Raw genomic sequence first — 14623 nt, 5'->3', positions numbered from 1 at the left:
GGCTTCTGCCGCCTGCAGTTTTCCGGTGTGGGTCTCCGCTTCGCCGTAGCGGACGACCCGATCTCGGACGGAGCTCCCTTCCCGGTTAGTAAAGGGCAGCCATTACCCCTTCGCGCCGCCTCAATACACAACATGGCAATGCTTTGATAGCGCCTCAGAGACAGCTTACTTATTTTGCGAGCAAGATGCTTTCATAAGATGCATGAAACAGATTGACAAAGTGGCACATTTATGAGCTGAACAACTCTGAACAGTCTAGGCTCTTAAGCATAATATAACTACTCTGATTTTTAGATTGAACTGTTATTATGAAAGTCTTATTTTAATATCTTAATTTTTTTTATTGCAAACCACCCACTTGAGAGGCATACAGATACCTAAATAATAACAATAAATGAAGTTAAATGATGAAACAGCCTGTGTATAGTTTTCTAACAACAGGTTGCGACACATGAAACCTCATCCATACTTTCGTATCTTTTTCGTCCTCTGTAGCTCCAAATTATTTGAAAGACACAACATTTCTAATATATAAATAAATAATGCATACAAAGCAATGTTTATGTCACTTTATTTAATTTGCCTTTGCCAGGGGAAGGGGATCATATTTTGAGCTACACAGCACTGTCAACCCTAACTACACCATTATTCCTCAGGAGGTATAAAGGAGTTAAATTAAAACCTCAAACTCAACACTGAATAATTCTGCTGTTATATGCAGAGTCCCTTTTATACAACGAATAAGGCTCAATTGTAAGCACATCACCAGAATTGTAAGAAAAACTTACGTATGTTTGCTCCATCTCATTTAAATTGGATTGCATGTGCTGTGTAAGCATGCTATGGCTTCATGGTCCAGGTGAGCACCATGGATAGCAGTTGAAGATTCTGGCTGAAACATGAAGCCAGCTATGCGGAATGCAGCACATTTTTCTCTTACACGCACAGCATTATGTTAAACCAAGCTTCAGCTAAAAGAATAATAGTGATGTTCAACAAGGATTAGCCAAGCTAAAGTGAGCAATAAGAGCCCCCCCCCCCCGAAGAGAACAGTGATCACTCCTGGTGATGGTTTTACACCACCTTGCGCAGCAAAAGCTTTTGTCAGCAGCATTAAAAATTAACACTCCTGGCCAGCAGAAACTGAGGAAGCAGCAGCGGCAACAAAGAGAGAGGCAAGAGTAAGAGAGTCTACTTACTTTAGTTTCACCGACAAGGGAATAGTATAAAAGAAGACGTTGATCTGAAAGACGCACACGAAAAAGAGGCTGAAGTGCTCGAACATTTCAGCAAAGAAGTACCAGAAGAGGCCGACGTTGGGTGTCAGGTCTGGGACGGAAAGGCTGGAATGGATGGCACAATGTCACAATCAGGGAGTATAAATACAGCTTAGTAGAACAGCAGATCAACGAACAATTGAGAGTAAAAGCAGCATGTTAAAGACAAAGACATTACAAAGACCTGGGACTGCCTATAAAAATGGTTCAGAAACTTCAATTGGTGCAAAATATAACTGCCCACCCACAGGTTGTGGCTGGGAAGCTGGAGCATATTACACCCATATTATACCAGTGTCTGAGCCTGACTGAAAGTGCTCGTGATGACATTTAAGACCCTAAATAGTTTGAGACCCAGCTTATATTTAAAGGACCTTCTTCCCCGACTTAGGTGCCCACCTATAAAGATAGGCTGTTGTGAACATGGAATAGGGACTTCTTGGCTGTGGCCTCACAATTTAGAACTCAATTCTATATGAAGTTAGGAAGCCTCCATCCTTTTGCTCCATCCTTTCTAAACAGGCCTTAAAGATCAATCTTTTTACTGCTGCTTTTAGCAGCTAGTCTGTATTTCTCTCTCTCTCTCTCTCTCTCTCTCTCTCTCTCTCTCTCTCTCTCTCTCTCTCTTTGCCACACTCATGTCAGTTTCTGCTGGGTTTAGCAGTACTTTGGACTATTTAAAAGGTCTGGTTTTTCATCTAGTTATAACACTGAACTGTGGTTTAGCTTTTTGTATATATATTTGCAAACTGTTTGGGGAACAATTTGGTTTGAAAAGCAATACATATATTTTTATAAAAAATAAACAAAGCATTGCCTCTCCCACCCACCCAAAGCTAGGCTTTCCCCCATTATCTTCACTATGGCATTTGAAGTTCCATTTCAACCACAAATTTATTTCTGTGGGAAAACAGTGACACCTATTGGCTTATTCAAGGAACACCATTGTCCTGTGTTAGGTAAACAATAATGACTCTGAGGAACAACAGCAACAACACAATGCACTGGGGGCAAACATTTAGTTCCACATCTTTCCATTTCTAACATTTCAGGTTGGAATATCTGGAGGCTGTGGGGTTTCTCACCTTCCCCCTGTGTGCAAGCACATTCTGTATAACCTGTCCAAAGAACTGGTGCCTTTGAGGCAGTGCTCCTTATAGAATCACAGAATTGCAGAGTTGGAAGGGATCAAGTGGGTCACTTAGTCCAACCCCCTGCAATGCAGGAATCTTTTGCTCATGTGGGGTTCAAACCCACGACTGACTGAACTATGTATCAGAAGCTATGCTTACCTAAAGGATGCAACAAGCAGAGCAACATCGGGTATTGTTTATTGCTTTTCCTTTCTTGTTAGCATTTAATACATTGAGCCATGTTTAACCCACACATAATCTAAACTCCTCTTAGACACTGGCTTTCTCCAGGAATTGTGACTACTTGAATTAAGAATATAAGATGGTCCTTCTGGATCAGGCCAGCGGCCCATCTAGTCCACTATTCTGTTCTCTCTGTGGCCAATCAGATGTCTATGGGAAGCACACAACTGCTCTTAAAGAGCCTTTGAACACAGCTTCTCTTAATTTACAGGATCTCTATTATAACAAATCTCAGCCTTATGAATGCGTGCTATCCAAACATCACTGCATGCTCCTAGGTTAAAATGCCAGTACAGCGCTACATAATTAGTACTGTACATCAATTTACTTGAGCTCCTGTTTATCCAGTATCTTCCAAACCATCTTCCAAACTGTTTATCTTCCAAACCATTCAGATAAATGAAGTTATGCTATTCACCCAGCAATGAATCACCCCTAATTAACATGACATTTAACAAACATACGTATCTTTTAACAACAGGAGGCTTAATTCAATATTTTAATTGTTCTACTGTTTTGTGTTCTGAACTCACAAGTACAATAAGAAGCTCTTAAGGGGGACAGTGGTTTTATAGATGGACAGATCCAGGGCAAGTTCTACTTACATGAAACCATACACAGACGGAATAAAATCCCAAGAGTTGAGGAGGAAGAATGAGAGACAAATAATCACCAGCAGGCTTCCCAAATACAGAGCTGCATACTGCATGGTGTAAAGCCAGAAGCCTTTGCTTTTCATTTTCACTGGTATGAACTGACGCTATTGGGGGAGAAACAACATCACAAAGTAAGTTTTTTGAAATGGAAACATATAATATGAAAAAACCCCACCCTTTCCAGATCAGGGTTTGCATATTTATGGAAGAGCACCTGTAATACAGAAGGCGCTTGTATTTTAATAATAGTGCAAAATCCTAAATATCTGGGAATGGTAGGGTAACAATGGGCTAAAAACCACTAAAAAATGGTTTGCAAAATTTTATTATCAATCCCCAAATCTTGGGAAAATATCCTGTGCCCTCTGAATGAGAACCTCATTTAATCTGTTTTGCAGGGCTGTGTAGATACATGAACAATTAAAGATTGCAAATGCATCTGACTCCCTCAGGGACTCAGATCAACATTCAGAAAAAGAGAAGTCAGATGCTTGTCATCTTCTACACAAGGGCAAGAAAGAGAATTGTTGCCAACTGCAGGGCCTTCCTAGACTTAGTTGATTCAGAAGAAAAGACAGTCATCAAAACTCTCCCCACTTTAGCTAGATCAACACAGGCAAATGCCTGGCGTTTCACAATTTGTTCAGTAACATTGGCCACAAGAGAATGGAAGAGCGCTCTGTCCCAGCCAAGGCGAGTTGAAAACAACTTGCAGGTTGCTTTCCAGTTTGAGCCGTCTGCCCCCCAAGGAAGTCTTGCAAACTGTTGGCAACCGGTGCCATTGTGGTACCTATCAGTTTGTGCTTGCTGCATCAGCTTCTGTTTGCTGATGGTTGATAGGAGAAGCAGTATTAAAAACATAGCTTTTGCCCCTGTAGAATGTTTACCTGCAATAAATACAGAACGGCTGGTGCAAACAAGGTGAGAGGGTACAGGGACTGGTATGTTGCTAAGGCCAGAAATACAGCACTGAGCAAGGCACTACCTGCAAAACAGGAAAACAAAATAATTGCGACAGCTAATAATCACTAGACTTTCCATACTCAAACGGGCTTCTAAAATGGAAGCATTTGGTCAAAAAAGGAGATTGAAGGGTGCTAAGACAAACATTCCCTCCACGTAAGCATTGCAATCGCCAGATAGAATGGTCTTCCCTCTCCTCCCTCTTTGTGCTGTTCACTTGACAATACTACACCCCCCCCAAGCCAATTTCAATTTCAGGGGGCATGTAGGGCGTGGGGGGGGGATGAAGACCCATTGAGCAAGCGGAAGTCCATTTTTGCCTCTGGCCCCGCCCACAACTGGCAATGTGGCTCTCAGAAAGCTGCCCAGAAGCGAATGTGGCCTTCAGACTGAAAAGGTTTTCAGTTGTGACATCAAAGACTGCAGAACCACAAACCTATCTGCGATCTGGTTTGCCTGACAGCTCAGACACAACCACAAAGTTATTTTCTGCATTTAAAGTGGCACATTTTTCAACTGTTATAAAAAGAAAAGCTGAGAGGTATGCCCGTTTCCCCCAGATCAATTACCTTTAATCGTTGCCAAAATGAAGAATGCAATTACGGTATTGTTGATGGCACAAGTGGACTTTGCAACGCAAGACATCACAGTATATGGATTTAAGAGATAACTGGAAAAGAGCAAAAACGCAAAGTCAAGGTCCCAGAATGCCTACTCTATCTTCCATTTCCTCCTCTGACCTAGTTCTTCTGTGAAACCTTTGGCCGTAACCCTGTAATTCGCATCCCCAGCCGATACAAACCTTAAGTATGCATAATTGTATTTGCACATTCACCCTTTGCTTATCTAGCTTCTCCTTTCCTTCTCCTTCATCGAAAGGAGGTTATAAGCTGCTTAGGGTACAGACTTGTACTTCTTCTTTTTGCTTATGCTACTCTGTACATTAAGGGCACTGTATAAAATACGCAGCTGAAGATAAGGAGTTAAAACAAACCCCAAGCAATCAGGACTCTGTTCTGCCATCTCTTTTTTATTTCTGGGTTGCGCATGCTTTGTCATCCAAGACCCTGAACTGAAATGGTACCTTTGGGACCCTGCCAAGTTAAGTACTGCGCTTGCAGACAAACCTATTTGCCAGCACAGTACAAGACAATTACAAGAGTCTAAGGAGGAAAGGAGAATGTTAGAGAAGAGTACATTTAAAATGCAATCTCATTCGGAAGCATGATGATGTAATAGGGGAAACTGCCCTTTTGTATGCAAAGTGAGTTTGGCAGAGGGTGAGATTAGGATGGGTAGAGGAATGGAAACTTTCTATGTAGCAGAACTAAGAAATGTGAGTTTGAAAGGGCTGGATCGATATATTTAAACTGGTTCATTTTGCACACAACACTAAGCCAAACCATGGTTTAGTAGTGTGAATGAGCAAATGTGTGGGTTCCTAGAGAGAAGATCATGGCTGCTTTGCTCGTCCACCGGTCTGGCTGCTGAAGCTGCGCTATTGTGAGCTATGCTATGCTTTGGCCTAGTATTACATTTGAACCAGAGTTTGTGACTCAAGACAAACCATGAGCTGCAGCCAAGTTTGTTTCCTATGATTCAGCAATCATGGTTTGTCTGGGGGAGATAAACCATCAGCCCACTGTCAAAGGTAACCCTAACCCAAAGCATGGCTTAGCTCACAGTATGGTAGTGCTAGGACCAGAGCAGGACCAGAGTAGCCACCATGTTCTCTTTGGGAACCAAGGTTTGCTTATGTAAGATACATCATGGTTTGGTTCAGCGTTACATGGGAACCAGGCTGATGAAGTATTAGAAAGATTATGTTTTCCCTTTCCCCCTATGCATTTCTTCTTTCATTTATGCATATTCTTTTTGACTAAGACTACAATTTTGTACACGCTTATCTGGGAATGAAGCCAGTGGGATGTACTTCTGAGCAGACGTGTATGTGATTGCGCTGTCAGGCTGCGAGCCTTTCAGACCTTGAGACTTCACCTCTATCATTCCCTCTAATTGTAAATTCAGGTGGTGAGTGCAATTAATTATTATTATTATTATTATTATTATTATTATTATTATTATTATTATTATTATTTATACCCCGCCCATCTGGCTGGGTTTCCCCAGCCATTCTGGGCGGCTCCCAACAGAATATGAAAACATTGTTGTAGCCAACAATGGTCACCGAGAAACAAAAGGGGGGTATCAAAATGCGCAGGGAAACCCTGAGTCTTGCCAGAGTACAGGAAGACCCCAAAGGGGCAGCTCCCTCCCAGAAAAGCTCAGTAAGGACTGAACATGTTCAGCAACCAGAGAATAATTATTGTCTGCAAGAAAAGAAAAATAGAAAACTGGGGAATGGCCTGGGGGAAGAGGACATGGCTGGCTGGCTGGCTGGCACACTGAACAGAAGCAGTCTTACTGAGAGATGAGTATACACCGCAACACCTTGATGGAGGCCCCACTTCTTAATGTACAATTGCTAATACTTGTGCTTCCACATTTGGTAATGGATAAACAGTAAAAACAGGGGGGAAATAGCATGCAACACCTTTAAGAAAAAATACGGTCTGCCACTGAATAGGTTTTATTAAAGAAAACAAGGGAACACACAGAAGATGATTCAAGGACTATTATGTGCTAACAGGAGAACACTTACAATGGGCTGGATTGCAACTGTGTGGGTGGCAGGCTCTGTGGGAAGTGTTGCAAGCCCTGAACACAGCTGAGTTAGAGTGGTTGAGAGATTACAAGATTAAAAACCACACACACATCACTGTATATCTTCCAGAGGATGGTTCATTTTAATTATTTTAAGATACAGTTCCTTAATTTAAAAAAAAAATAAGCAATTCAGTTGTTTCTTTTCACTAGGCTCAAAAGGGAAACACAGATAGATTATTGCTCAGTAGGTGAGATTCTGGGTGAATCATTACTATTATAATAAAACTATTAGAAATAAAGACACAGCAAGATAAGGTGTGTGAGTAAAAAGCCCTATCCTTAGGTGCTATCATGGGTTAGGCCCCAGGCAGCTGCTTCAAGAAATTGGATAGGGCAGGAGGAAGGGGAGATTCTCTGTTTCTGAAAGTCAAGCTTGTGAAGGTAGTTTTGGGAAAGGAGCCTGCAATTTTAGCAGAAGGTAGTACACTATTCATTGGGTTCATGAAGCTCATCCTCTTTCCCTCTTGTTGGAGGGACAAGAAGGAAAGGGCAGAAATGTTTACTGGGGGGAAAGAGAGGGGGAAACCACAAACCATAACAGTCTTGTGCACCTTTGGAATGGAGAGGATGATTGTGTGCAGACAATGCTCCAAAACATAGTTTTGAGAACTGTGAATGAGCAGCGGGCTTTTATGCCATTTCCTTCCCAAGCCTCTCCTCCCCTCGTGGACAGAGCATAATTCATTATTTCCTGTCTTAATCAAACCATAGTTTGCTGGTTAGGGAGATGGAATGCTTGGCAGAATGAGGAGACAAGAAAGCCCAGCTGTGTGAACAGGATTCCACTAGTACTTCTCTGGATCCAAGCCAATATACAGTGGTACCTCGGGTTAAGTACTTAATTTGTTCCAGAGGTCTGTTCTTAATCTGAAACTGTTCTTAACCTGAAGCACCACTTTAGCTAATGGGGCCTCCTGCTGCCGCCACGCCGCCGGAGCACAATTTCTGTTCTCATCCTGAAGCAAAGTTCTTAACCTGAGGTACTATTTCTGGGTTAGCGGAGTCTGTAACCTGAAGCGTATGTAACCCTAGGTACCACTGTAATTAGTACAGTGATACCTCAGGTTAAGTACTTAATTCGTTCCGGAGGTCCATACTTAACCTGAAAATGTTCTTAACCTGAAGCACCACTTTAGCTAATGGGGCCTCCTGCTGCCGCTGGAGCACGATTTCTGTTCTCATCCTGAAGCAAAGTTCTTAACCTGAAGCACTATTTCTGGGTTAGCGGAGTCTGTAACCTGAAGAGTATGTAACCTGAAGCATATGTAACCCAAGGTACCACTGTAATAACAAACGTTCTGTGTATTAGAAGATTTTTACCAACTGAAGGCAATACTTACAACAGTGCAACCTTGAGAGGGATATAGTACATTTCCATGGGGGTCCGAATAAGCTCAGCTGCATCAGGTGCATATTTATCCAGTTCTATTAGTAGCTTTTGCTTCTTAAACTGGATAGAAAAGAAAAATGAGATGTCACAAATCACTATATACTTGTATAAGTTACTGAGCCTCATTATTGTGCTGCCTGAAGAAAATTTCTTTTTACTATAGCCCAAAGCTTATAAACTTAGTACTTAGATTTTTTTGTTACTACCTTTTCACAGGCAGAACTACCGTATATTGCGTGACCTGAACATCTACAAACCACAGCAGTTCCCCCCCCTCAACATTGCATCAGATTCATTTGAGGACAATTTCAGAAATATATTGATGTAATTATATATTTAAAATGTCACTCGCTAGATAAATCAATACTGACCTTTCAGAAGAGAGCATTCAAAACTGCTTGAATTGCAAGCAATTACAGCTTCAGTAGTTTCCTTTCAGTTTTCATGAGTTAATAAGGAAAAGGTCAAGTCACAATCTAGATTGAGATTTATTGGGTGGATACTGACTGTGTGTCTCTGCCTCCTATTTGTACTGGAAAATGATTCACCAAGATAATGGGCATATCAATCTATATTAAAGATCCCTTCTACTGACCATAAGGAAAGTATTATCCTCTCCTTTCCAGAGAGGGTTTTTAGTTTCATATTCCATTCAATGGTATTTCAAACGGATTGGTATGGATTAATCAGTCCTGCTGGAATACTAGACTACACAGGCTGAGTTGGGACAATAATACCTTGAAGCCAAAATATTTACAATATTCCCCCCCCCTGCACCCACAGTCCCTTTCTGCTTTCTGTTGTGAGCAAACAAACCATAACATCTCTAATTAACCATAGTTTCCCATTTTTCGTTCAAACTGGGAAACTATGGTCACCAGCTTCCAAGCAAGCTAGAATATTAACCCAACTTCAAACCAAGACTTAATGTCCTGGATTGTTATGGCACTGGCAACTATAGTCTCCCAGTTTGGATGAAATGAGAAGCTATAGTCAATTAAATGCTTCTTGGTTTAAGCACAGCTCATGCAAAGGGAAGGCAAAGGGGAAAAGCAAGAAAAGCAGCGAGTGCTGTATGACCTTGCACTGCCTACTTACTGCATATGAGGCATGCACTGCAGTCAGCATTGAAAAAACTGAAAGAGTGGGTGCAGGTATTGCCACGTGCCTAAGAAAGGCTAATTTCCCACTCCAACATCATGCTGCAAAAATGCATTTGGATGCAAATCCAGCAGCAACGTAACAAAAGTGGAGCTCATGAGCAGAGTCAAATGCAGCCTTTTGCCCTCTCTTTCCCAATTATTGTACTGCTTCCCTCTTATTCTCTCTTTCTCTTTGTGTGTGAGAGGGATAGTGTGTGGTTTCAGTACTCAATGACTGCGAAATAATGTAACTATTGTGAAGATCTGTGACAGTAAATTTCAATATGTGGGAGCAGATATTCATACAAATTACCCCACATAGCAGGTGGGTAACACAACAAGTAAAGAAAATGCTTACTAGAAAGAAAAATGAAGAAAGCGAAGACAACACACAGCAAATGCCCTATCAATGTGGACAGTAACCAAATAAACAAATGACACATGTTTACTTACCGTAACTTTGTTGTAATCCTGAACGGCCAAATAGAGAGCGACAGCAGTCAACATATCTGTAATCTGAAAAAAATATCACCAATATTAATGAAAAACACTTGAGAATGTAAAGGATCACAATGAAACATATTACTTTACAAAATGTTTTTTTTAAAAGTAACATCAGCTTTGCAATTTGCAATGTTCAGGAATGCAAACATCAAGGGCCAAAAACTTATTAAAATTGTATTTTTCTACCTGTAAGCTTAAATTATAATGAGTTGATTTATATATTTTTAATTCATTTCTACAGCACCATATTATTAATTATTATTATTATTACAACAACTACAACCTCAATTTACTACCCACCCTTAACCCCAAGATTCCAGGGCAGGTTACAACAATTAAGACACATTATTAAGAACAGTTTAAAGCAACATAAAATTCAGAAATAAAGTGGGTTCTAAAAATATACATCTCAAGTGTAAAATTCCCAGTATACCCTCAGGTGGGTTACAGTAAAAAGACAAAATTTAAAAAACCACAATACTGCATAAAACAGTATAAAGCCAGCAGAAGAATAAATACTGATTAAAAACTGGCAATGAGAAACAACAGCAGTTCAAAAGACCTTAAAAGTCCTGAAAATTTTAAGATTGAAAAAAAAATGAGAAAAAACAAAGGTATCTGCCTGGCACCAAAGAGCCCACAATTCAGGCACCAGGTGGCAGTACGGCGGATAGTCCAGAAATGAGGTTCCATAGCTGTTCCTCTCTCTGGAAGCCACCCACCAAACCTCAGTTGGTGGGAGTACCTGCAGAAAAGCCAGAGAAAGGCCTCTAGGGAGCAGGCAATCCTTCAAATTATCTGTGCAAAGCCATTTAAGATTTTAAAGGTTACTATCAGCATTTTGAATTGGGCTAGAAACAGTCTGGAAGTCAGCGCAGATGGTAAAATACTGGTGTAATATGATCATATCAGCCAGTCCCAGAGTTGACAATCTTGTAGCCCTATGTTGAACCAATGAAAGTTTCTAGATCACATTTATAGGCAGTCCCAGGTAATATTATTGGCTCATCAATCTCCCTGGAAGGATCTAGGAAACGGAGCATTTTGAGAACCTAGTCGACAGTGGAGCTCATTCATCAAGTCCCACACAAGTTTGAACAGCTTGACAAACTCTGTTTCAGAGCTCATCCACGCCATCATGTTAATTGTGTGTTAATTGCAGCTGTGACCTGATACTTTGAACGAAGAAGAAAAATTTATCAAAGGTGGGTCTTTTTAAATTCAGGTAAGACTAGAACCAGATAGCAGAAGTATTTGTTTGTGAAGCAGCAAACCCCTATCACACGGTAAATTAAGATTAGCATCTTACAGCAATTTCATAACTGAGAAAACAAGTATGGTGCACACCTGTAAAATGCAATGCATATAGGCCCAACGTGCAGAGTCTATGTCATTTTGGTCTGTATGCAATGAATGTTATACATATACACCACATTCAGACATGACACCCACAAATGGACACCCCAGAGGTGTGATCTCACTCGGCCACTATGCATAGGAAACAGGTAAGGGCAAGTATAATCCAAACTTGGCTGTGACAGGAATGCCACGAAGTCAAGCAAAATTAGACACATCTCTGATCATTTTTTTATTTGGCGCACAAACACTATTGAAACTCCAATATTATAACATGGGCGAAGTCCTACTGAAGTCACCAGACCTTTGCATTTGCTTTTGGTAGGAAATTATTAAGAACAGGAAAAGCAATGGAAAATTACTAATTTTTGGATTCTTCACTATCTCTAAGGCAGTATAAAAAAGCAATAAAGCTGGGATTTATAAACTCTCCACTTCTTCTATCTTTCTTGGCAAGCAAACATCCCATGCTAACTTTTTTTAAAGGAAAAAATATGTATAGAATTAATGCATTCTAGGATATGCCACATGACAACAGAGTATCATATAATCAAAGGCTTTCTGGAGGAAAAATTACAACTACCACTTTGTTTAGGAAAGTGTACTGTAGAATTTGAATGTTTCAATAGTTAGGTAAAAAATAGCATATGCAGCAGGAATGGGAAACTTTCGGGAGCCATGGAAGGATGGATGGGAAGTCGATGGAACAGAATTATTTATTTATTGAATTTATATACTGCCCGATACCTGGAGGTCTCAGGGCGGTTCACAAAAATTATGGGTTGATGTCTAATTATGGGTTGATATCTAATTTTTTTCCTTTCCCCCTTCTTTTTCTTTCACTTTTTTCTTTTTTATTCTTCAGTTCTGTATTTTGTACTCTTAGAAATTCACATGTGTGTGTGTATGTGTGTATGAATTTATAAGAGTACTATATACATATATATAGAGAGAGAGAGGAAAGTGTACATGCTCAATAAAACAAGGAATAAGCTCTGAAAGAGAGGCAATTGAGCTGTGGATGAAAATGAAAGCAATACTTACCATAAATACTAGCTCAGCATAATCAATCAGGAAATGAAAGAGGTATATTATTAGTGGAGTCTAAGGGGGGAAACAAAGAGAGAAATACAATTAACCTGAGCAAACTGCTTTCAAATCAAAGCAACTCTCTCTCTCTCTCTCTCTCTCTCTCTCTCTCTCTCTCTCTCTCTCTCACACACACACACACACACACACACACTATTTCCTGGAAATGACACAAAGTCTACACTTTAGCTTCATATAATCGTATTACTTAAAGGTAAAGGTACCCCTGCCTGTACGGGCCAGTCTTGACAGACTCTGGGGTTGTGCGCCCATCTCACTTAAGAGGCCAGGGGCCAGCGCTGTCCGGAGACACTTCCGGGTCACATGGCCAGCGTGACATCGCTGCTCTGGCGAGCCAGAGCCACACACGGAAACACCGTTTACCTTCCCGCTGGTAAGCGGTCCCTATTTATCTACTTGCACCCGGAGGTGCTTTCGAACTGCTAGGTTGGCAGGCGCTGGGACCGAGCAGCGGGAGCGCACCCCGCAGCAGGGATTCGAACCGCCGACCTTTCGATCAGCAAGTCCTAGGCGCTGAGGCTTTAACCCACAGCGCCACCTGTGTCCCTCTAATCGTATTACTTAGGGATGCATTAAGTTAACATTTACTCAGAGCAGACCTATTGAAATTAATAGACCTACATGAGTGATGAGTATGAATTTCAATGGGTCTACTCAGAGTAAAGCTTAGTTGAATGCAACCCGTGGTATCTTCAGAGTATGGCATGACATGTAATGCAGAGCCACTAATCCACCTATCATTCATATCTGTGCTAGGAACCTATTGCAACTCGACCAATGCTGCAGCCATGGCTGATGTTGGAGCTGTGGCATTTATGATTGCTCCTGACTTCCTGCATACTTTGTTAAGTGCTCCACAAGGGTATATACCATGGGCAGGCAAACTAAGGCCCGGGGGCTGGATCCAGCCCAATAGCCTTCTAAATCCTGCCCACGGACGGTTTGGGAATCAGCGTGTTTTTACAGGAGTAGAATGTGTCCTTTTATTTAAAATGTATCTCTGGGTTATTTGTGGGGGCTGCCTGGTGTTTTTACATGAGTAGAATGTGTGCTTTTATTGAAAATGCATCTCTGGGTTATTTGTTTGGCATAGGAATTCGTCCATCCCCCCCCCCAATATAGTCCGGCCCCCCACAAGGTCCGAGGGACAGTGGACCGGCCCTCCGCTGAAAAAGTCTGCTGACCCCTGGTATAAACCCTGTACTGACATGGGCAAAGAAGGGCAAGGAAGAGGACTGTTATTCCCAAAGGCAACTCAAACAGCCCCACAGCCTCCTCTTTGGAGAAGCTGTGCCTTTGCCTTTAATATTACAAGTAGGGACTCACAAGCATTGAGGAAAGGGGAGGATAACTCTTTTGTGCCCCTCTTCTTGCCCCCCACTCCAAAACCAATTGCCCTTCAATATCATGCAAGCAAGCATCCCTCACACTCTGAAAGTGTTGGGGAAGGGAATAGGTGGAGAACATCTCCCAAGTTATAGAGCCTTTCTGCATAAGGAGTAATTTGGTGACATATAGGGCCAAACTAGAAAGCTCTGCCCTTTCCCCCATCAAGCATAAGATTGCACTTTAGCTACCATCCTAATTTCAATTTTATCTTACGGTAAAAGGTAAAGGGATCCCTGACCATTAGGTCCAGTCGTGGCCGACTCTGGGATTGCGGCGCTCATCCCGTTTTATTGGCCGAGGGAGCTGGCGTACAGCTTCCAGGTCATGTGGCCAGCATGACTAAGCTGCTTCTGGCGAACCAGAGCAGTGCACGGAAACACCGTTTACCTTCCTGCCAGAGCGGTACCTATTTATCTACTTGCACTTTGATGTGCTTTCGAACTGCTAGGTTGGCAGGAGCAGGGACCAAGTAACAGGAGCTCACCCCGTTGCGGGGATTTGAACCACCGACCTTCTGATTGGCAAGTCCTAGGCTCTGTGATTTAACGCACAGTGCCACCCGCATCCCTTTTATCTTACAGAGCAAACACCAATTGCTTTTACATTTCCAGTCATGCTCCAATGATAATGCATAGTTAGGTCAGCTACTGCCTTCTTCGGGCTAACAAATAACAACAAATCGTCTGAGTTTACACTGGACAAATACGATTTCCCATCCAAAAGAAGTTTATAT

The 14623-nt window shown here is 41.6% G+C and overlaps 1 protein-coding gene across 1 annotated transcript in view; it reads right to left on the bottom strand.

Annotated features, from left to right (window-relative positions):
* The window catches only part of PIGU (phosphatidylinositol glycan anchor biosynthesis class U), a 34235-nt gene that overhangs the window by 16232 nt on the left and 3380 nt on the right, over positions 1 to 14623 (bottom strand). Inside the window, exons 3-9 of the mRNA XM_081917088.1 lie at positions 12436 to 12495; positions 9985 to 10047; positions 8340 to 8449; positions 4842 to 4942; positions 4197 to 4294; positions 3259 to 3413; positions 1200 to 1343 (exon numbers count right to left, since the gene is read on the bottom strand). Of these exons, the coding sequence (XP_081773214.1) occupies positions 1200 to 1343; positions 3259 to 3413; positions 4197 to 4294; positions 4842 to 4942; positions 8340 to 8449; positions 9985 to 10047; positions 12436 to 12495 (731 nt within the window). The remainder of the gene's footprint in view (positions 1 to 1199; positions 1344 to 3258; positions 3414 to 4196; positions 4295 to 4841; positions 4943 to 8339; positions 8450 to 9984; positions 10048 to 12435; positions 12496 to 14623) is intronic.

This window comes from Podarcis melisellensis (assembly GCF_964234715.1).
Source record: "Podarcis melisellensis genome assembly, chromosome: 6".
Lineage (NCBI taxonomy): Eukaryota > Metazoa > Chordata > Lepidosauria > Squamata > Lacertidae > Podarcis > Podarcis melisellensis.
The sequence above is the reverse complement of the archived record's forward strand: the minus strand, read 5'-3'. Positions and strand labels throughout refer to the sequence as shown.